We start from the raw sequence: 20,805 nt of genomic DNA on the forward strand, positions 1-20,805 counted from the left end.
CCTCTGGATTGTCACTGCCCCACCACTGAGCATGGGCATCTCCCACCCCCCAGACCCTGCTCCATCCTGGCAGACGCCCCATGTCGGCCAAGCAGAGATGGAGGGTGGGGGCAGCAGGGGAGACAGGAGCAGCCACAAGCCAGACACCACAGATTTCTACTGTTTTTGCCTGAAGTATGGCAGTTTTGCAAACAGACATTTCTCACATGGCTGTTGGCCTTCGGTGGATTTCCAGAGCGCTGATTGTTTTGCTTGTCTGGGTTTATAGTTATTTGGGGGGACTGGGTTAGCTGATGGCCTTGCTTGACTGTAGCTGGAATTTCCATTGCCGGAAGCCTTTTAACTGATAGTGGTTTTGTTTGGTAGGCTTGTAAAAATGGCAGCTTTCATTATTCATGGAAAAATTGCTTTTTCTATTTTCAGTTTAAATAACTTAAAAAATAATATGGGGGGGGAGAGCTACAGTCCTGAGTTACTTTGCATAAGTACTAAACTTAAATTTGTATATCTAAGATTATACTGCATTTGGTCACATTTTTATAAATAGAGAAATTTCATATACTTTTATGAGAATTACTTATTAAATTCAATAATATTACCTCTTTCTTGTCAATAGGACTTAATATGGCCACATTATTTTATAAGAAAGAGGTTTTTCATATTGAAATAAGATTTACTTTAAATTTTTAAAATACTTTCGGGAACCTTGAGGAAAATAGCACTTTGAAGTTATAATATTCTTATCACAATTAAAAGGTTTGTTGACTTGTTACATTGTAATTTCATTCTTATAAACTAAAAAGTCTATTGCATCATTCCTGTGGGTCTTTGGGCATTCAGTATGTTACTTGTTTTTATTTTTCTTTATATTATTTTTTGTAAATCCTCACCTGAAGATATTTTTCCACTGATTTTTAGAACAAGTGAAAGGGAAGGAAAGAGAGAGAAACATTGACGTGAAAAAGACACATCAGTCGGTTGCCTCCCACATAAGCCCCAACCAGGGCCAGGGATCAAGCCTGCATCTGAGGTATGTGCACGGGCTGTTGCCCGTTTTTAGGTTGGTGAGAACTCACCATGGTTTCCCTTTTACCAGTAACTTTCCACCAAGTAGCCATTAGCTGAATAAACTGCTTTTCGACAAAGTGGTACATCGTTTCGGCGCATTCCTTGCAGGTCGCTTTGAAGAAGAATTTATCAAAATGCGCATGGAGAGACTTCAGGCATGGATGACCAGGATGTGTCGGCATCCGGTAATTTCAGAAAGCGAGGTTTTCCAGCAGTTTCTAAATTTCCGGGATGAAAAGGTATTTGATAATTGTCACATTCACGTCAATTTTATGTCTGAAAGGAGTTAAAATTATGTCAGTTGGATGGTTATTTCTGATTTTCTCTACAAAGACAATAGGGATAGAAACCTAAATTCAAGCGATAGGAAATTAGTCACCAAGTCTGAAAGAACTGCCAGGATGATTTTCCATCTGTGGAGAACAGATTGGCCCGGAGCAGATGGGGCAAAGGGCGGCGAGGGTGAGGAGTGGTTCCTAAATGCTGAAAATAAGACCCCACACTATGCAGGATAGGACCAGCATGAAGTGAGGGAAACAGAGGGAATGATTTTTATTTTTTTTTTTATGGTCAGGTCAATTTTTAAAAAATTGATATTAGAAAGGAAGGGAGAGACAATCACTAAAAACTGATTTTTGTAGTCAATAACTCATGTAGATGGATGGATACAGAAAATTCCAATGAATCTACAAAAAAATTACTAGAAATAAGTAGTAAGGTAGCTGGATATAAGTAAGACATTGCATATTTGTATATAGTATTGGCAATAAACAAAATGAAAGTAAAAAACTATCATTTCAACAGCATGAAAAGTATCTAATTTCTAGGAGTAAATACAAGGAATTTACAAAAGGTCAGCATAAATTATGGAACACTGTTGAGAAAAAGAAAAAGACTTAAATAAATTTTCCAACATTATCTTTCATGGATTGAAGAACAGGAAAGATGTCATATGTAGAAAATCAAAGCACTAAGAATAGCCAAGATATTCTTGAAAAAGAATGAAGTGGGAGGAGGACTTTATTGGATATCAAGACTCACTGTAAAGTGAAAAGAATTTCAGAAGCAAGGAAGTGGCATAAAGGAAGACGACAGACCAGCAGAACAGAATGGACACTTAATATGACCCAGAAGATGCTGATTCAGTGGGGGAAGGACAGTACTTTTAATAAATGGTGCTGAGTCCATTAGATCAGCGGTCACCAACCGCTGGTCCGCAGACCACCGGTGGTCCGTGCGGTCCGAAAGGTTGGCAAACACTGCCTTAGATGGCACCACTGGGGAAAATGAAACATGGTTCCCACCTCATAATAATGTACTGTTGATCTTGTTAGGGTTGACAGCATGGTGGTTATGTTTTTAAAATATGGCCTTATATCTGAGATTTCCATTTAAGTAAGCAAGAAAACAGGTAGAGTAGACTAGATAAAACAAAATTGGTAAATTTTTAATGATTGTTGAGGGCTGAGTCTTGTAGGGGCTTATTGTTCTTTCTCTCTACCTTTGTATGTGTTTGGAAGTTTCCATTGTATAAAGTTTTAAATCAATTCCAGATCATTCTGAGGTCTAAATGTGAAAGGCAACCAATAAAGCTTCTAGAAGATGACATGGGAGAATAGCTTCATCCCCCCAGAGAAGGGAGGATTTCTGAAAAAAGACAAAAACAGCTAACCATACCGGAAGAAATTTGGATTTTTTAGAAATTTAGATTACATTAAAACTAAAAACTTCTGTTTATCATCAGAAGCCATTAAAAGTGAAAAACAAACTAAGATATGAACAAATATGACCAACCAAGGGCTGGATTTTAGACTATATGAAAACCCAAACAAAAAGATAAGGTAATTAACCCAGCAGAAAAATTGTAGATTTGATTAAAGACTTCCCAAAAGAAAGTATCTGAATCTTAAACAAATGTTTAGAACAGTACTTAATCTCATTAGTAATCAAGGAAATGCAAATTAAACCACAGTGAATACCACTACATACTCACCAGAAAGGCTAAAGTTAGAAAGTCTGAAAAGTGAGATGAGCAGCTACTGGGCTCACACACTGCTGGTGGGTGTGAGGATTGGTAAACAGTTTCATATTATCTAAAGTGGAACAATTTTCCACTCCTATACCTCACAGAAATTCGTGTGTGTGTGTGTGAATATATACATGTATATATATGTGTACACACACACACACACACACACAGTAACTTCATTCATAAGTTGGCAGGGGCCAAGGGTGACTACCAGTCATAGGATGGATAAATAAATGGAGTGTTCATATAAGGGAATATTGTATAGCTATAACAACAGTGTGAATGCAGCTCTTATACACAGGTTGAGCCGAAGAAGCCAGATACACAAAAAATGTAGAGTTCTTTGCTAGTTAAAAAAAAAATAGGAAAACTATAGTTTAGGGATTCATGCCTAGGTGGCAAAACTCGAAAGAAAAGTGATGAAATGATAACCACAAAAGAGAGGGAAATGGTTAACTTGTGGGGAAGAAAAGGGTGGCGATGGGTGGGGAAGGGACATGAGGAGGCTTCTGATGCTAGCTCTTCCCCCGTTCTTGCTCTTGGTGGTAGATACACAGGAATTTACTTTGTGAGAATTACATGCATGGGGTATTTTTCTGTATGTATGTGTATATATGTTATATATATCTTGCAATAATATGTTTTTAAAACTAGCCCATAATACTGGTTCCTATCTTATATTTTAGAAAAGCGTTAACCTTTTTTAGAACTAAACAGCCTAAAAATTTAAGGCACTTTGTCAGAATTCATAGGTTGTGTTTCTACTCCCTGTGTTTGGATTGGTAGCGGTTGGGAAAGGAACAGTGGCTGAGTCACCTCACTCAGGAAGGGCTTGGGCGCTCAGAGACCATGCTGGGGAGGGCACTGTCCACATGAGATGACGTTTGAGATGTGCATGCCGTGGCCCACGGTGCAGAGGGAGATGGCGGGGAGCTGCTTCCTGAGAATTAGAAAGGTAGAGATGATCAGTGAGCCGATTCTACCAGGGGATTTTGAAAGACCAGTTTAACTCATGACCCTCCCATTTACAGGAATGGAAAACTGGGAAGAGGAAGGCCGAGAAAGATGAACTGGTGGGAGTTATGATATTTTCCACCATGGAACCAGAGGCCCCTGACTTGGACCTAATAGAAATGTGAGAGACACTGCCAGATTTGCCTTCTTCTCAACTGTGTCCGCCTCCTTTGCTCACGGGTCTGGCAGGACAGCCCCAAGCGGGACGCGGTCAGACTCGAGTGTTGGAAATGAGTGGGGCTTGTAGTCAGGGAAAGCACATCTCCCAGCAGAACACATGGAGGTCTGCTCCTTTCTCCCCTGCAGTCAGTGACCTCAGCGCACACAGTGGTTGGTAGTTACTCCGAGTGAAGCACGAGGAGGCAGAGTGGCACAGCCGGCTCACACCCCGCACAGGCCACAGAGCCAAGTTTCTCTGAGCCTTGCCTCGAAGGAAGTACTCTCTGGCCTGCTTTATCTGTGCTTTATCATGTCATCTTTTCTTTAATGTGGGCTTGGTTGAGAATTTGCAGTAGTTCCTTTTCTATATAAGAACTAATAAATAGTCTTGATTTATTTTTATTTTAAGAAACCTTTTATAAAATCATTGCATATGTGTTACCAAAAACATAGACAAGGGGAAAAAAAAACACACACACACCACACACAATCTTCCAACTACCCAGAGAGAAAATCAGTGTTAATATGTTGGCCTAAACATGTTTAGGATCTATAGTTTCCTAAACCCTCCTTGGTACATATGTATCTAAAGGAAAAATTGTTTAAACAAAAATGACCTCACAGCATGCATTCCCTTTTATCATCTTTTTTAAATGTAAGAGTATCTTGTGTGCTTGCTCCGGCAGCACATGCACTAAACTGGAACGATACAGGGATTAGCGTGGCCCCTGCGCAAGGATGTCACGCAGATTCGTGAAGCGTTCCATAATTTTTTAAAAAAATTACCTTGTGATGATTTTTTCGGGTTGGTAAATACTTTCTACATCCTAAAGAACTGATATGTTCAGTATCACCTTAGAGCAGTGGTTTTCCATCTTTTTCATCTCATGCACATAAACTAATCACTAAAACCTGAGGCACACCAAAAAACATGTTACATTTTTTGTCAAGCTGACAAAAATAAAAAATAGCTATAATTTTGATTCATTCACACCAAGTGGCTATTGTTGTGTTGGCTGTTGTCATTTTTTAATCTGGCAATCTACGGCAAAGTGGTCAGTGCCCTGACGAAGCCGTCAGGGGCCGCATGTTTTAAACATTCTCACGGCTCACCTGGTGCAGGTCGCTGCGCGGGTGGTCGTACGTGCAGGTGGTTTTCTGTGACTCACTGTTGGAAGAATGAACACCTGCCATTAGCAGCCCCTGTTATTCTGTAGGTTCCACGGTACTGCCCATGATTGAATTTTCCTAAATAAGATATTCAAGAAATGAGGATTTTATTCACTTCAGAATAGTTTTACTGACATTCACAAGGAATTGAGGGGAGAAGGAAGCAGAGTAAAATAGAAATGGCACATTCAAAGCAGTTCTCTAAAAGCCTGAATCAAGCCTGTTTGTAAGACTGATGTGCCTAAAGGGTGGTGGTTCTGATGCCGGACACGGTGCCTGTGGTGACGTCCGGTGTGACTCTGACCACCGTGATGTCTCCTCCTGCACCTGCCCCGGGACGTCCGGTGGCTGAGCCCAGGAAGCACCTTCTTGTGTTTTCGCCCCACAGAGAACAGAAGTGCGACGCTGTTGGTAAATTCACCAAGGCCATGGACGACGGCGTGAAGGAGCTGCTGACCGTGGGGCAGGAGCACTGGAAGCGATGCACCGGACGTGAGTGCGCCTCCGGCACTGCCGCGCTCGCAGGGCCAGTGCAGGGGCAGTGCGTGCTCGCTCTGCGGCCTTGGTCACCCTGGGGCCTCACCCTTTAGGCAGAAGGAGCTCTTCGGTGAACCTCACTTCTCAACCCAAGTCAACAGCAGACAGTTGGCTCTAACAAAGCCAGTTCAAGAACTCTTAAAAAACACCACGTTTGCTTAAATATTTCCAGTTCCTGGGGTTTTGTAATCTATGAAAAATGTATCCTTTCTGCATGTTTAGAGAATGCTTGTAGCTCATTAGTTTAGTTTTCAATCTTCCTCCGTTGGCAAGGTGTTGATTTGACTAACACCCTAATTTTTAGGAAAAACCAATGTGACTGGTAGAAAATACAAGACGGTCAGACTAGGAGCACTGCTGAGGCCCGTGGCATGGGGTGTGCTTCCTGCTGCTGTGTCCATGTCCTCCAGGACGTCCTGTCCCCTCACTTCCCTGTGTGCAGACTGTCACCCTGCTGAGCCACGTTTGCTGTGTTCCCAGAACCATGAGCTCTGGTATAAGACAGCCCGGCCTAGACACCGGAGTCCACTGTGGGTCCAGCCACAGCCTCCGCCCTTCCTCCCTCAGGCTCAGAGGCCGCACCCACAGCAGTGTAGTGTCCACACAGGTGGTCCGACCGCCTCAGAGGATGAGGAGTCTTCTCCCCTTACATCCATTCTGCCCTATTGCCAGCACAGCCTTCTGAGTCCCAGAGCTGCAGTTAGGGCTCACCTGTGTTAACTTCGTGAGAACAAGGTCCTGCTAGTCTGTCACTGAAACCTACAAGAATCCTGGTCATCCCCAGTTATTTTTAAAAAGTAAAAATGGCTTGGCTTTGAAGTCTAAAAGTAATACATACCCACTTTAACGTTATATCAATACCTTGGTACTCAGCATAGGAAAGAGGTTAAATTATCTGTTATTGGAAGATTTTTTTAAAGGTGGAATTTTTCTTCTAAATAATGGAAAAGCATCTATTTGAAGTCCAATAACAAGTTTAATGAACAAGAAACTGAATGTGGAGTGACTTGAGGGTGAAATATTAAAATAAAGCAAGTGAGTAGCAGTTCTGAGGTCTGTGACCCAGACTTGAAAGGAAAGTGAAGCCTTACATCAGGGATGGGCAAGCGCAACCTCAGGCCCATCTGGCCGCCCCATCTTTTGTGATAAAGTGCTGCAGGAACAGGCCGCCCCCATTTCCTTACGCGAGTGGGCCTCTACCATCCACACAGTTTATATCAACGGAAGAGAAAACAAATCCTGTGGCCCCACACGCCTAGAGGACTCGCTGTCCAGCCACCGAGTGGGCCTCTACCATCCACACAGTTTATATCAATGGAAGAGAAAACAAATTCCTCCTGCCTGGTCCTGGGAAGTCCCACTGCCTTTTTCTCCACACCTTGTTGCTTTGAGTTTTGTTTTGCAAATAATTATTCATATATACATAGCAGAGTGGGGAAAGCCATGTAATTGGAATCAGAAGTGCCACATCCACAGTTTTGTTAGCCATGTGACCCTGAGCACGTCAGTTTCCTTATCTGACCCTTATCTTCCTGCCCCATGAAGTGGAGGGGTGTCTGCATCTGGTAGAGGGAGGGGTCGCTGTGATGGAACGGGTGGCCTGTGTGATAGATAGCACTGTGCACACTGGAATCATCCTCTAACAGCCGCCTGTCCACTCAGATGTCATTCAGTGAATGAGAATGGGCAGTGGTGCTGGTTGTTAATAATAGCATGCACCAGTCATTAAGTGATTAATTATAAATTGAAAGAATTTGATGGAAAAAAATATTAAAAACCAATCATTTTATTATAGCATATAGATTCTTTTGAATCACTTCAAATTTCTACTATTATAAAAGTAATCACTTTTAGAAAATAGTTGAGTCCCACTTCAGTTTGCAGGGAGGACTGGTTGACGATGTATTTCTTTTTCTCTTTCAGCACTACCCAAGGAATATCAGAAGATAGGCAAGGCCCTGCAGAGCTTAGCAACAGTGTTCAGTTCCAGTGCTTACCAAGGTAGGGCTTTACTTACTTACCTCTGAGCGTTGGTGTCTTATCCAGACTGCCGCCGCTTCAGGCTCCTGCAGACCAACAGGAGCGCTGCAGTAGCACCTTGGCACCGACTCACATTGGCTGGTGCCCCACTCAGGACTTGTGCAACCGCACCTTGCGACTTTCGAGAAGAGTGGAGGGTTGTTCAGTGTATTTTCTTGCAGCTTCTTTGCCAGAAAGCTGCGCACTGACTGATAGTTCATCTCAGGGACAATTGTCCTCACTGTAATACGCTATTGTCCTTATTTTTTAAAGAGTCTTTATCTTCTAAGTAACATTTATGGATGAAATGTTATGTGGCCAGTGAAAGGGGAGGTGGGAATGGATGGGATAGGTGAAAAAATATTGCCCATGAACTGTTCATTGGGAAGCTAGGTGATGGGTAAACAGGGATTCATTCCAGTTTTAAAATGTCTGAAATTTTCTGTCATAAAATGTTTAAATAAAATGAATGGAAAGACATAACTTACAACCACTGGTAACTGTGATGACTTTCAGGTGAAACAGATCTCAATGATGCAATAACAGAAGCAGGAAAGACTTATGAAGAAATTGCCAGTCTCGTGGCAGAGCAGGTATTAACATAACCACACAATTCCATTTAATACTTTATGCCATCTAATCTACATACTTAATTTAAAATCAGTTTTAAGACAAATGCTCAATTGGTTATCCTCTTCTTTCCTACTCCTATGTATCTTTTTAAATTGTATTTGGTAGTAGTGCTTCTTAGATTTAGCTAAAGTGATGGATAAAGTTGTCATCAAGAAATCTAAAAGTATACCTTCTAGGGTCGAGGGCTTGGATCTGTCGTTAGCTGTCAGGGATCAGTATGTACAGGAAGGAGCACTGCTCAAGTCCCCTTTGGACTCTTACTTGCCTCAGTTTCCCCATCTGGAAAGTGGCGACGGAGGCACCAACCTTGGAAGTAGCTCACTTGCATGGAGCAGCTCCTGCTCCAATTCTAGCACAGAGCCCGTCCTTGGTACCGAGAGGGTGTGGACTGGAGTCTCTAGTAGCCTGTCCCACTTCTCACAGATAACTGATATCACTTCCCCCAAGGACATAGTCATCTAAGTTGTTTCAAATCCCTGAATTAAAAAAAAATTTTTTTTTCAGATAACTTTTTAAAACATGTATGTACACATGTGCCTATGGACACACACTCATGTCATTAATTACTCTCTGCTACTTGTAAAAAAGATTAATTTTTAGAACTGTGCATGACATAGCTATTAAAAATTGTAATTCAGAAAAATAGAAAATGTTAAAGTTGCCACTTACAATGATTACTAGACTTTCTCATAGTATTTTTACCTTTTCTGCTAAAATTTAGACATTAAACTATAACATCTTATTTCCTTGTATGTAAACAGTAGTCCTACATTCTTTTCCTCATGGTGTTGTATTTTGGGCCACCTCAGACCCACCAAAATATTACTTGATGTGTTATAATTTTTTTTACAGCCTATGGTAGAGGGTATAGGACTCTGGGGATTATTTTCTTGTAGGAAAACTAAGCTGAATGCTTAACACAATAGCTTAATATAGTACCTGGAGGATTTGGCTAATATAGTCCTGAGATAGGCGTTTCTTTTCCTTGGCTGTCTGGATTCCTCTGCCAGTAACAACCAACTTGTGTCTTGTTATAGCCAAAGAAAGACCTCCATTTCCTGATGGAATGTAATCATGAATATAAAGGTTTCCTCGGCTGCTTCCCGGATATTATCGGCGCTCACAAGGTAACTGGACTGTAGAAGTTCACAGCAGACGGTGTGGGTAAATCGCGAGCTGCAGGCACGGGCCCACCTCTCACACTCCTGAGTCGGGAAGCTTTCTGGGACCCCTGGAAGTCCTTGGGGTGTTTAACTAGCAAGGTCCCATCACATGTTTGGATATAAGAATAGTTTTTTGTTTCTTTTGTTACTAAGAAAACATTGTTTTGAAGGAACTAAAAATATGAAAAGTATACCTTTATGCATGTAGCTAGTATCATGATGTTTGAAATTTAAGACAGTAATAAGAATGGTCCTTCTCTTACCAATGAGACCTGTCAGCTGCTTGGGCAAGTCTGCAAAGGTCCTGCCCTGGCAAATGAAATAACCACAGGTTTTCTCGTTAAAACTCAGATGGCCAGTGTTGGCATTAAATGTTCATACATATTAATGAAAAGGAAGCTATGTAATTCCCGTCAAAAAGGTATTTTTAAGCTAAATTTAAAAATTGACTTAGGGTATACTCAAATTTTGTTTCTGTTCATTTTTGTCTCTGTTTCAAAATCTGTGTATTACCTCAGACTTCGGGTATCTTACAGCTGTGGACTCCTGGACACCGTGCTGTGCTGGGATTACTAGGGAGCTCTCTACGAAGGCCTGGTCGAGCCCATTTTAGCATTTGGCTTTGCTAGTATAATTAAAGTATGAAGAGATCGCATACGTAAATAAGAAGTTTTGTGCAACTTCGATAACTTCATATAAATCTCAGAACATTTTCCTGATCCATTCATTCGTTGATGTACACTTAGGTTGTTTCTGTATCTTGGCTATTTTCAGTCGTGCCGCAGTGACCTGGGAGTGTTCTGTCTCTTTGAGATGTGATTTTCTTTCCTTCAAATATGTAACAGAAGCAGAATTGCTGGGAGAGTAGATCCTAAATATTCTCATCATAAGGAAAAGTATTTGTAACTCTGTGAGGAAGGTGGATGTTTACTAGACTTACCGTGGTGGCCACTTCACAATAGACACATGTAACAGGTCACTATGTCGCACACCTTAAGTTAATGCAATGCTACATGTCATTACATTCCAATAAAACTGAAAAAAAGTAAAATTAAAATCTCAGTTAAAAAACTCAGGTCAGTTAACTTGTTGGAGGCATGTGTCCCACAGAGTGAGAGTTCCAGGCACGGAGCGGAATTTATCTGAGTGTGGAGGTGTTCCTCCAGGCGGCGCTAAGGAATGAGCGCCGTGCGGTGTTCAGCAGCTTCTGCAGCTACTTCCATCTAAATGTTAATTTAAAAGGGACTCGGTGCGTCTTTTGGAAATCACAGCAAGGCTCGAGCCTCCAGCCTGCGCGCTCAAGCACAGGCCCGTCAGTCCTCCGCCTGAGCGCAGTGAGCGCTGTGCGAGTGCACATAGGACCCCCCCCCCCCCCCCCCAGCGCCTGTGAGGCCGCTGCGTCCTGCTGGGAACTGCTCTGACCCTGGCGGTGCCCACAGAGACTCCAGAAATGGAGTGCTGTCAGGTTTCCTGCTTCTCGTAGCATAAAACTAAATCATAGCTTAGTTACACGTCTCAAGAATAGTTACCTTTTGCATCCAAGTGACTTCAAGGAAGTTGTGTTTGGATGCTTTCCTGTTATCTTGTAGGGACCTTGTCCTGTTCAACAGCAAGTCACTTATAAAAGAGGTGTTTGCTTTGTTATATTTTCAACTGAGGACTGGTCCTTTCACCTTGTTTTACTGATGCCATTTAATTTCTATATTTCACAGGCAGCAATAGAAAAAGTGAAAGAAAGTGATAAACTGGTTGCAACGAGCAAAATCACCCCACAGGACAAGCAGAACATGGTAAAGCGCGTGGGCACCATGTCTTACGCGTTACAAGGTGAGGAGGCCTGTGGTAGCAGGTGGGCCTGGTTTTCCCAGCAAAGTTGCTGTTTTCCTTCTGGAGAGAAATCCAGATGTGAACCACAGTTAAGTCAGAGCTGATTTGGAACATCCTCATAAGCCACTTGTTCGCAGGATCCCAGTGTTGATGAAAACTGACATTTACTTGACATGACTATGAGTGTTTGATTAAACTTGCATGTTTTTATTATTTCTTAGAGACATTGAAGGTACCTTTTCCAGCCTTAATATCAGCACCTTCCTAATGCTCTGTCCAATTCCCACGTTCAGCTATTAGCAGCCTGTCGCCTCCATGGCTGAGGACGATGGTGTGTAAAGGCATTTGGAGGTAGCAGCTAGGCACAGTTTGACTCTTAGTAAAAGGAAGATTTCATTGATTTTTACATAGTTGAGTGTTCTCCTAGGAGCAGGGACTGGGTTTGTCCTGTTTTGGTGGACAGATAGAATATTCATGGGCAAAGGAGAAGAGAAGGATGCCCTAGGTATGAACAGAAGCGTACAAAATAGTGCAGAATGATGCCGTTGGCCTTTGGGAATAAAACATACTTGTAGGTTATTGGGGAAGAAGCGTTGGTGATTATGGAGGGCCTTGAAAGCCAGGCAGAAGAGTCTAGACTTGATGTGGGAATTAAAAAGTCATTAAAAGGTTTTGAGAGAAAAAATGCTCAAGGGAGAAGGGTTTGCTAGTTACATGGGATACGTTGGAGGGGCAGTGTTGGTTGGACAGCCCAGCCCAGAGACCTCTGCTTGTGCGGTGGGGTTTGGAGGACCTGAGGGAGATGTGCTGGGGCGGAGAACAGCCCTGCTGGCCCTCCAGGGAGCGCCTCAGGGCCAGGGAGCTCGTGGGAGAGGAGGTGTAGGAGAGATTTCCAGAACCAGGACAGCTAGAGCAGAGATGGGAAACCGGATTGCAGACATGGGTGTTGCAGGGTTTGAAATAGGGAATTTGGTATTGAACTTGTCTCTGAGCTTATCCAGATAGATAAACGAAGAGCTTCAGATAATACAGAACTCAGAACAGCTAGCTTTTTGTAGGAGTTGATGCCAGCAGTTGGCTTTCTAGGCTGGGAGTGGAAGGGGAAAGGCAAGCGGCAGCTGTGGTGAGGAAGGCCTTGCGGCCGTGGTGGGAGGGGGTGGCGCCGAGAGACACATTGTGAGAAGGGATTCCTTTGTGAGTGGGTACATCAGCCCACTGGGTGCCTGGCTAGGTGCCCCGTAAACACACCTGAACTTCGGAACTGCAGTCATCTGCAGAGAATGTGACCAGGTCCGTTTCCTGCTCCCTCACTGGCCTAGAACAGTCCGTATTTGGGTGGTTATCAGTATTGGGTTTCATAGTATTTAATATATGAATCAACAAAAGTCATACATCTACTCGGAAGTGGTGTTTGCCATTCACTGTCCAGTGGCTTTTCTAGTCTCTCTATAAAATGAGTTGTCAAGAGCTGGCTCTGCACTGAGGCCAACCAGGTGAACCTGGCTGGTGAGGAGCCGTCTCGGAGCAGAGAAGCCGGGGTCGTAGTGGAGTCGGGGGAACTGACTCGTGTGCTGGTTTTGGTTGTAGCGGAGATGAATCACTTCCACAGTAACCGGATCTATGACTACAACAGCGTCATCCGCCTGTACCTGGAGCAGCAGGTACAGTTCTATGAAACGGTGAGTCACCCTTCCGCCCGCCGTCTGTGCAGAGGGGAGGGTTCCTGGTCACTCACTCTGACCATATCAAGTTAATCTGCTTGTATTTTTTAATCCTAAGTGTTAAACCCAAAGAGGCTAAATATATCGTAGGGTTTATTTTAATCTTTTAATTACCTCTGCCTTTCCGTTTTTAATAACACTGGGTTAAAATAAAGATTTTCTTTTGAAGAAGGGGGATCGGGTGCCAGTGGTGAGGCCCCGAGAAGACCTTATTGTGTGGCTCCTTCCCCCCCTCACTGCCTCTCTGTGCGCAGGGAACACTGCTGAATGGATGAGGTCACCCTGCGCCCAGTGGGCTCAGCCGGGGAAGGAGCCTGGCACCACTCAGGGCACCACAGGCGGCCTGTTTGTGACTGAGGTCTCAGTGCACCAAGGGGCTGCAGAGAGGAAATTAAAGAGAGAGCGAGGCCTTGAATATGTCATTCAGAAAACAGTGAGAACGTAAAGTTTTGTACCACTGCCTGACTTCATTGTTCCCAGAGAGTCCAGAAAGCCAGGCTCCAGCATGGAGATGAGAAGTCAGCCATCTGAAGACAAGCGCCGTCACTTTATAATGGTCCGTGTGCTGGCCGCCCTGTTCTGACTAAGTCCTCCACCGTTCCATGGTGTCATCTCATGGCTGTCCAGGGCTCTAGTAGGCAGGCCCCAAACTCAATCCCTGCATGTGTCGTCTTTGGACTGGACACTGCCAAAAAGTCTGTCCCCGCCACGGTTCTCGAAAGGAGCCGGGTTGATGTGCCTGCTGTAAGCTGTGCCTGTGCGTTGGAACAGTTGGTTTTGGAGAAAGTGTACAGAAAGGATTCCGAAGCAGTGCTCTCCCCTAGGCTGCGCTCCTGTGCCGTGTCCTGTGCACTTTATTCATCGGTGCCAGTGGATGGTGGCCTTGCACCCTGTGTTAGAAGAGCAGGCACTTGTGTTCTGTGTGAGATAGTAATCGAAGGACAGTTCTTGAAATTCTGATGTTAATTTGCTAAATAATTCTCAAGCCCAAGTGAGGGTTAATTATTAATGCCGCTGTAATTCGGAATAGGAAACTATGTGTTGCCCTAGCCAGTTTTGCTCAGTGGATAGAGTGTCAGCCTGCAGACTGAAGATCCCAGGTTCAATTCCTAGTCAGGGTACATGCCCAGGTTACGGGCTTGATCCCCAGTGGGGGCATGCAGGAGGAAGCCAATCAATGATTCTCTCTCATCATTGATGTCTCTCTCTCTCTCTCTCTCTCCCTTCCTCTCTGAAATCAATATTATACACACACACATACACACACACACACACAGTGGGGCCTTGACTTACGAGTTCAATTCGTTCCGTGACGGAGCTCGTAACCCAAATTACTCGTATGTCAAATCATAAAGTGAACGAGTGAGACACGTGATGCTGGGCTGATGTTGTGGCGTTCACTGTGACGTTGGCTGCGCCAGCTAGCGGTGGGGTATCTGACGCTGGCTCGTAACCCGAATTTTAGCTCGCAACTCAAAGCAAAAAATCGGCCGAGGGACGGCTCGTATCTCGAAAAACTCGTTAGTCGGGACACTCGTAAGTCAAGGCCCCACTGTACACACACATACATATACATATATGTATATATACATGTATGTAAAAGAAACTATGTGTCTTTGTTAGGTCTAACAGTTATTATTAAAATGTGCATATTTGTTCACGGAGCAAACATTTCTTCAGTGTTGCACCCTAAGCACTTACTGCAAACACTCAGGATCCAAGGATGACTGAGACCTCTGTCCTCAGGGGCGTGTGTCCTTGAGGAGACAGCAGTGGCTTTATGTGGAAGGTGACACTGTCTGCCCTGAGGTAGCAGAGGGGTGTGAGCACGGGGCGAGCCCCTCGGCTGGGTCTTGGAGCTCGTAGGTGGAGGGATCCTCGAGCCGCACTGGGGAGAAGGGGACGGTCTTGAAATGCTGCTGCGCACAGAGCAAGGCCCTGGAGGAGCGGCCCTCGCCTGCGAGCCTGGTCCCGGGTCTGAGGCCTCTCCCACAGCAGCGTGGCAGCGCCTAGATGCATAGACCCAAGAGTTTGAGATTGTTACCGTGTTTAACTCGGAAGAGCTGGAAATAATCCATCACTGTGATGTATGGAGGTGATATCTCAGACCTTTCCTTTCCCCACCAGATTGCAGAAAAGCTGAGGCAGGCCCTCGGCCGCTTCCCTGTGATGTAGACGGAACGGAACATGAAGAAACTCCCAAGTGCTTCTCTCTGACCTGGGGCAATGCCGTCTAATCCCCCATCATCCAAAAATCAACACCAAGAGAAACGGTTGCAAAAAACTACACTTTACTACTCACCTAAACGCATCAGTTATATCGTCTTCTTTTCTTCATTTCTACAGCCATTATTTAAACCAGTGGAAATTGTCTCTATTTTTGGAAAGTATTTAAAATTACCAGAATTTTGAATGGAAAATTAGACATTTCCCCACTTATATTTTACATAAATTTGTAATTTTTAAGCCCACAATCTTCCAGTTCTTACCCAAGGCCAGATGGTTACTAATTGCTTTCTTAAAAATATGGAACATGCCAGAATAAAAAAATATGTTTGTATATATTTTTATAATTCTTTTCAATGCCTTGGAATTCCTGTCTGTTTAGGAAAATCCACATGCCTTTCACTGACACATTTATGACTCATGTGCCTGCATTTTCAGGAAAGGAGGCAGAGGGGCTGCGGGGTCGGGGCAGGCGGTCCCTGCAGCGATGCCACCACCCCGCCGCCAGGAGGTTTTGGAGGGCATTCTCTCCTGCTCTCCTTCCTCAGCAGGGCCAGCTCTACCGGGAAAGGGCATGTGGGGGACTGCTGACCCTGAGCTGACTGTGCTCGGGAAGGAGCGAGTGCTCCTCCTGGTCGGGCGAGAAGACGCCAGCCTCAGGCTTCTTGCCTGTGTCTAGTCTTCAGCCGCCCAGTCAGACAGAATAAGAAGTGAGAGCAGGACTGGCCACTTGATTTGGGTGCAGACAGTGGGCCAGTGGGTATTACCGGACAGATGAAAACCAGTGACCTGGCTGCCCCTCCCCACCAAGTGGAAAAGCTTAGCGACTGCGAAGGGTGGCAGCCGGAATAATGTGCGCTAATCCCGGGGTTTCCTGGTCCTGGTACTTCAGTTAACGGCCTGAGCGCCCCGCACACTGTCTTCCTGCGGACGCGGCCCGTCTGCACTCTTGCCTTACTTACTCCGTGATCGCCACGGCTTTCGCTCTGCCCTGATCGCGCTGTTACAGAAAATGAACGCCGGGCCGCATGAATGAAGTGAAACCAAAAAATAAGTAGAAGAGGAAATCAGATGGACGTGAATGAGAACTTCTTGTTCTTTAGTGTCACGGGTTTTTGTTAATGTTTTATAAGTAATTTCCCTTGATTTTTCTTTTATAAAATCTCATAGAACAGTGTTTATGATATAGCCATTTAATATATGTACAAATTGTAAAGATATGTATAAATGTTTTACACAAATGTAAGAGCATGTAGAAGCGAACATATAAATAAATTGTTTAAAAAACCTGTACAGTAAATTCTCAAACCATTTTTCAAAGCACTTTTGGTGTTCGTGTGTGATTTTTTTAAATCATCGCTTCTTGTGGCCGTCTGCCGAAAACAACACCCATGGCGCCACGGGCAGGCCGGGGAGGAAGAAGTGGTGGCCAGGGCAGGGGCATTTGGGCCGCTTCTCCATGGAACCTCGGGGAGTCTTCAGGGCCCGCTCAGCAATCAGATACCCCACTTCCACCCATCAACCCCGCCAATTCAGAAGTAGGGCCTGGCCCCAGGTCACACCGGCTGCTCCAGGCACCTCACCTGGCAGGCGATGAGCAGCTGTGACCCGGGCAAATCCGACACCCTCTTTTTACTGTGTACCCTTGTGGATCTCAAACTAACCAGCAAGCAGAGACGGACCCCTCGGCAGCCAGCAAGTGAGGTGAGGCTGGACGCGGAGACCTGGACAAGGTCGCCTGGCGGGAGCAGAGCCCCAGGCGGGCCCAGCTCCCCTCCTGGAGGAGGACAGCTGGGTGTGCATGGGCAGTGGCTCCCTCTGGCTGCAGAGGACAGGCCTGCGCGCTGCTAAGGATGCCTGTCTCCAGGCCCTGCCCCAGGCCTGCGTTGGGATGTCTTCTTTGGCTGGTGGCCGCCCAGCCTCCGTCCTATTCGTTTCTGGGGGTTGAGTCACTGTGCTCTCTTGGTTTCCTCTCGAGTGCGCAGAACCATGTTCAGCCAAAGTGTTTCTAGGGGACTCGCCCGCAGATCTCCTGAACTGCCTGCCTGCCTGTCTCTGTCACTTACATCTGATCTCTCTTTCCTTCTCCTCTCCTGTACGCTGCCCTGCAAGTCCTACCCACTGTGGTCACCCTGAACGCTGATCTCTGCCTCCTGGACACGGCGAGACCATGAACCTCTATTTGGTTTCCCCGCCCTGTACTGCGCCTGGAACCTCATCCAGCAGTAATTCGGGGCCATCGTGGGGCTGGCCTGTTTCCATTCCCCCAGTGATCAGAGTCCTGCTCTCCTGCTGTCGAGTGTCTGAAACTGTATTTCATGTGTTGTGTCTTATTCTTCAAGGGGAGCGGCTGGCCTGTGCTCCCCTCGTGGCCGGAAGTAGAAAGCCTGTCGTCTATTTTTTAAATCTAATGGGGTGGTTTTCCCATTCAGAGAGAGCATCTTAGCACACATTCCTCAAACTTCATTTTAATTTTCAAGCGTGTTCCCGTAGTCACTGAGCAGAAATTACAACTTTTTTTTAAAAAATATATTTTATTGATTTTTTTCAGAGAGGAAGGGAGAGAGAGTTAGAAACATCGATGAGAGAGAAACATTGATCAGCTGCCTCCTGCACACTCCCCACTGGGGATGTGCCCGCAACCCAGGTACATGCCCTTGACCGGAGTCGAACCTGGGACCCTTCAGTCCGCAGGCCGACGCTCTATCCACTGAGCCAAACCGGTTTCAGCTCATTACAACTTTTATCATCATTTGCATCTCACTCCCCCTGGGCCCACCGATGGACCATACTTCCCCATCCCAGTAAAACCAGGCATCATTATGCGACCTGCTTTAGTCAAAGAAAAGTAGTTGGGAGCAAAGTGTGCACTTCTACGGTGACCGGAGTAAGAGGTGACCTAAAGAGGCCCAGCTACCCAGCCCCTGTGGCTCAGTGGTTGAGCATTTTACCTAGGAACCAGGAGGTCAGAGTTCAATTCCGGGCACATGCCTGGGTTTTGGGCGCGATCCCCAATAAGGGGGTGTGCGAGAGGCAGCCAGTCAATGATTCCCTCTCATCATTGATGTTTCTCTCTCTCCCTCTCACTTCCTCTCTGAAATCAATTAAAAAATAAGTTAAACTGTATGTAGTGAACTCTTGGGTAGTGGTAATTCTCGTGCATTACTGCACCTGTGTAAATTGGTTAACATAAACTTAAACCAGAAAAAAAAGAGGCTCAGCTGAGAACATTGAGCCAACACCCAGGAGAGAGGGGCCTGGAGAGCTGCTGGCGCCACAGCCATCTTCCTCCTGCCACGTGGAGCCCAGCCTGGAGCCGCAGCAGCCTGTCCCGGCCGTGGGCCCTCCCGTGGCTGAGCCGGAGTGTGCTTCCACCCGGGCCCCAAACCGGTGGGTCTGAGCATACGCCGCCTGCTGCCTCCGTGAAGCAGGAGTCCTTGGCCTTTGGGAAACTATCAGCCCGCAGGAGGAAGCAACACAAAACAAATATTTACCAAGGCGAACCGTTTTTGTGAGCTTGAGTTCTTCTGTTGATGTGTTTAATCCCTTCCAGATGGGCCAGCCACTGCAGTTCAGGGGGGCCGTTCTCCCCTCGCCAGTGAGCATAAACGGGGGTGCTCCACGACGGTTCACCCCCTGAGGTAAACGTTTTCCTCGGGGAGCATCTGTTCTTCACCCCCTTCTTTTGCAGCTGTTGGCTGTGCGTGTCCTCGTGCCCTGGGAAATGTGTTTGTAGTTAAGATGGAGTTCCCAGCCCCTCCTCAGAGGGCCTCCTGTCATCAGCTGCTTCTCACTAGCCTCTAAAACAGGAATTCTCGGCCAGGGGTCCATGCAGTCCTGGGGTGTGTGTGTCAGTGAGTCACATGTGACTTCAGGCAAATTATTCCCGTGTGTATTTTACAGTTTCTCTGGGGAAAGGGTGTGTATCTTCCATCCGATGCTTAAAGGTGTGGGTGACTCAGTGGCAGGTCACTCTAAGGATGTCAGGTTCCTCACCCACCCAGACTGTCATCTCTCAGTTCATCAGCTGCATCCTGTTCTTTTTCTCGTAATTGCTTCTCTTTCACTGGAGCACCTCACCCCAGGGGTGTCCTGAAGAGGGAGGGGTGGGTCATTTCACAGGTGGGTGGGAAGTCGGTTTCCAGTCCTCAGAGGTTCCAGCTGATGGCCCAGGTCAGCTGTCTGAACAAGACCCAGTGCTTTAGTCTGTGTGGTCATCGCCACAAGCACCTGGGGTTCTTTATGCTCAGAGTAGCTGCAGAAAGGACAGACGAAAGAGCTATGCTCACCCTCTGGCCAAAGGAAGGGAAGGGGATGCCCGGGGGGGGGGGGGGGGAGAGAGGGGCCTTGAGGAGAAAGGAATGTCCTTCTTCTAAAAGGTGTGTTTCCCTTCAGAGCTGACCGCCCTGTGGCTCCGAGGGAGTCTGGTGTGTTTGAGGGAGGTTCTGGAAAGAGTGGGCGAGTGACAGAATGGAGAGAGAGGGTAGAGAAAGTCGTGTGTATCCTCACCACTTCCTGAAGAGCCTTGGCACTTGGCTAATGATGGGCCAACCTTCCGGAGGTAGAGAGAGAAATCTGGCGGCGTAGTCGACATGATTGTCTAAATAAACATGTGCGGACGCCGGGGTCTGCTGGGCGTGCTCTGCAGGAAGGAATTCAGCTTGGAAACCACTCTGTCACGAGACACTGCTGGCTCGAGGCGGCTTGTCACGGGTTTTTAATGTATAAAACCCTTTCGCTTACAATGCCCTTAAAAACACAAGTGTGGGGTGTTTTTATAGTCCCAGAGCCGTCCTCACCAGACAGACAGAGGCTCCTGAGGTGCTGGGGGAAGCTGGAGAGGGAGGGCTCATGAGCGATGGCCCGGCAGCAGCCCCCTTTGCTTTGTGTTGTGCTCGCTAAACCCTGGCAGATGATTTTTTAGTTATTTTCATGACGTCTCACGTGGATTTAGTTTAGTTTTGAGGTTAAAACAGTCACACAGCTTGAGATGTGCAAGAATGCGGTGATATTTTGCAGCTGCTGTGGGCATTTCCTCTCTCCGCCTCTTTCTTCAGGCTCCCTGGAGATCAGCTCCTCCGATGCCAGGCCTTGTTGACTCATGTTGTGGACCAGGCACATGTGAGGGTCGCTGGGCCGCCAGGCTCTGAGCTTGCTGAGCACCGTGCAGCCGGAGCTGCCGTCTTTCTCCGGGCCTCGGCAGCAGCAGCTGAGCCCAGGCTGAGGGAAGGACAGGCAG

General features: G+C 46.0%; 1 protein-coding gene and 1 non-coding gene across 4 annotated transcripts in view; both read left to right on the top strand.

The window, feature by feature from the left end:
• The window catches only part of SNX9 (sorting nexin 9), a 65,990-nt gene extending 49,101 nt beyond the window's left edge, over positions 1 to 16,889 (top strand). For 2 of the 3 annotated variants that reach the window (XM_023758223.1, XM_014460124.2), the window contains 9 exons: positions 1,177 to 1,307; positions 4,129 to 4,232; positions 5,829 to 5,932; positions 7,901 to 7,978; positions 8,513 to 8,589; positions 9,667 to 9,756; positions 11,505 to 11,619; positions 13,207 to 13,298; positions 15,468 to 16,889. In XM_023758223.1, the coding sequence (XP_023613991.1) occupies positions 1,177 to 1,307; positions 4,129 to 4,232; positions 5,829 to 5,932; positions 7,901 to 7,978; positions 8,513 to 8,589; positions 9,667 to 9,756; positions 11,505 to 11,619; positions 13,207 to 13,298; positions 15,468 to 15,515 (839 nt within the window). In that variant the 3' untranslated portion in view covers positions 15,516 to 16,889. The remainder of the gene's footprint in view (positions 1 to 1,176; positions 1,308 to 4,128; positions 4,233 to 5,828; positions 5,933 to 7,900; positions 7,979 to 8,512; positions 8,590 to 9,666; positions 9,757 to 11,504; positions 11,620 to 13,206; positions 13,299 to 15,467) is intronic. The other variant, XM_023758224.1, reaches the window with a different exon arrangement.
• Positions 4,941 to 5,043, top strand: LOC111827061. Its single transcript, XR_002830525.1, has one exon. It is a non-coding gene; the product is annotated as a U6 spliceosomal RNA (small nuclear RNA).
• Positions 16,890 to 20,805: the final 3,916 nt, after the last annotated feature.

This window comes from Myotis lucifugus, unplaced genomic scaffold (assembly GCF_000147115.1).
Source record: "Myotis lucifugus unplaced genomic scaffold, Myoluc2.0 scaffold_125, whole genome shotgun sequence".
NCBI classification, from domain to species: domain Eukaryota; kingdom Metazoa; phylum Chordata; class Mammalia; order Chiroptera; family Vespertilionidae; genus Myotis; species Myotis lucifugus.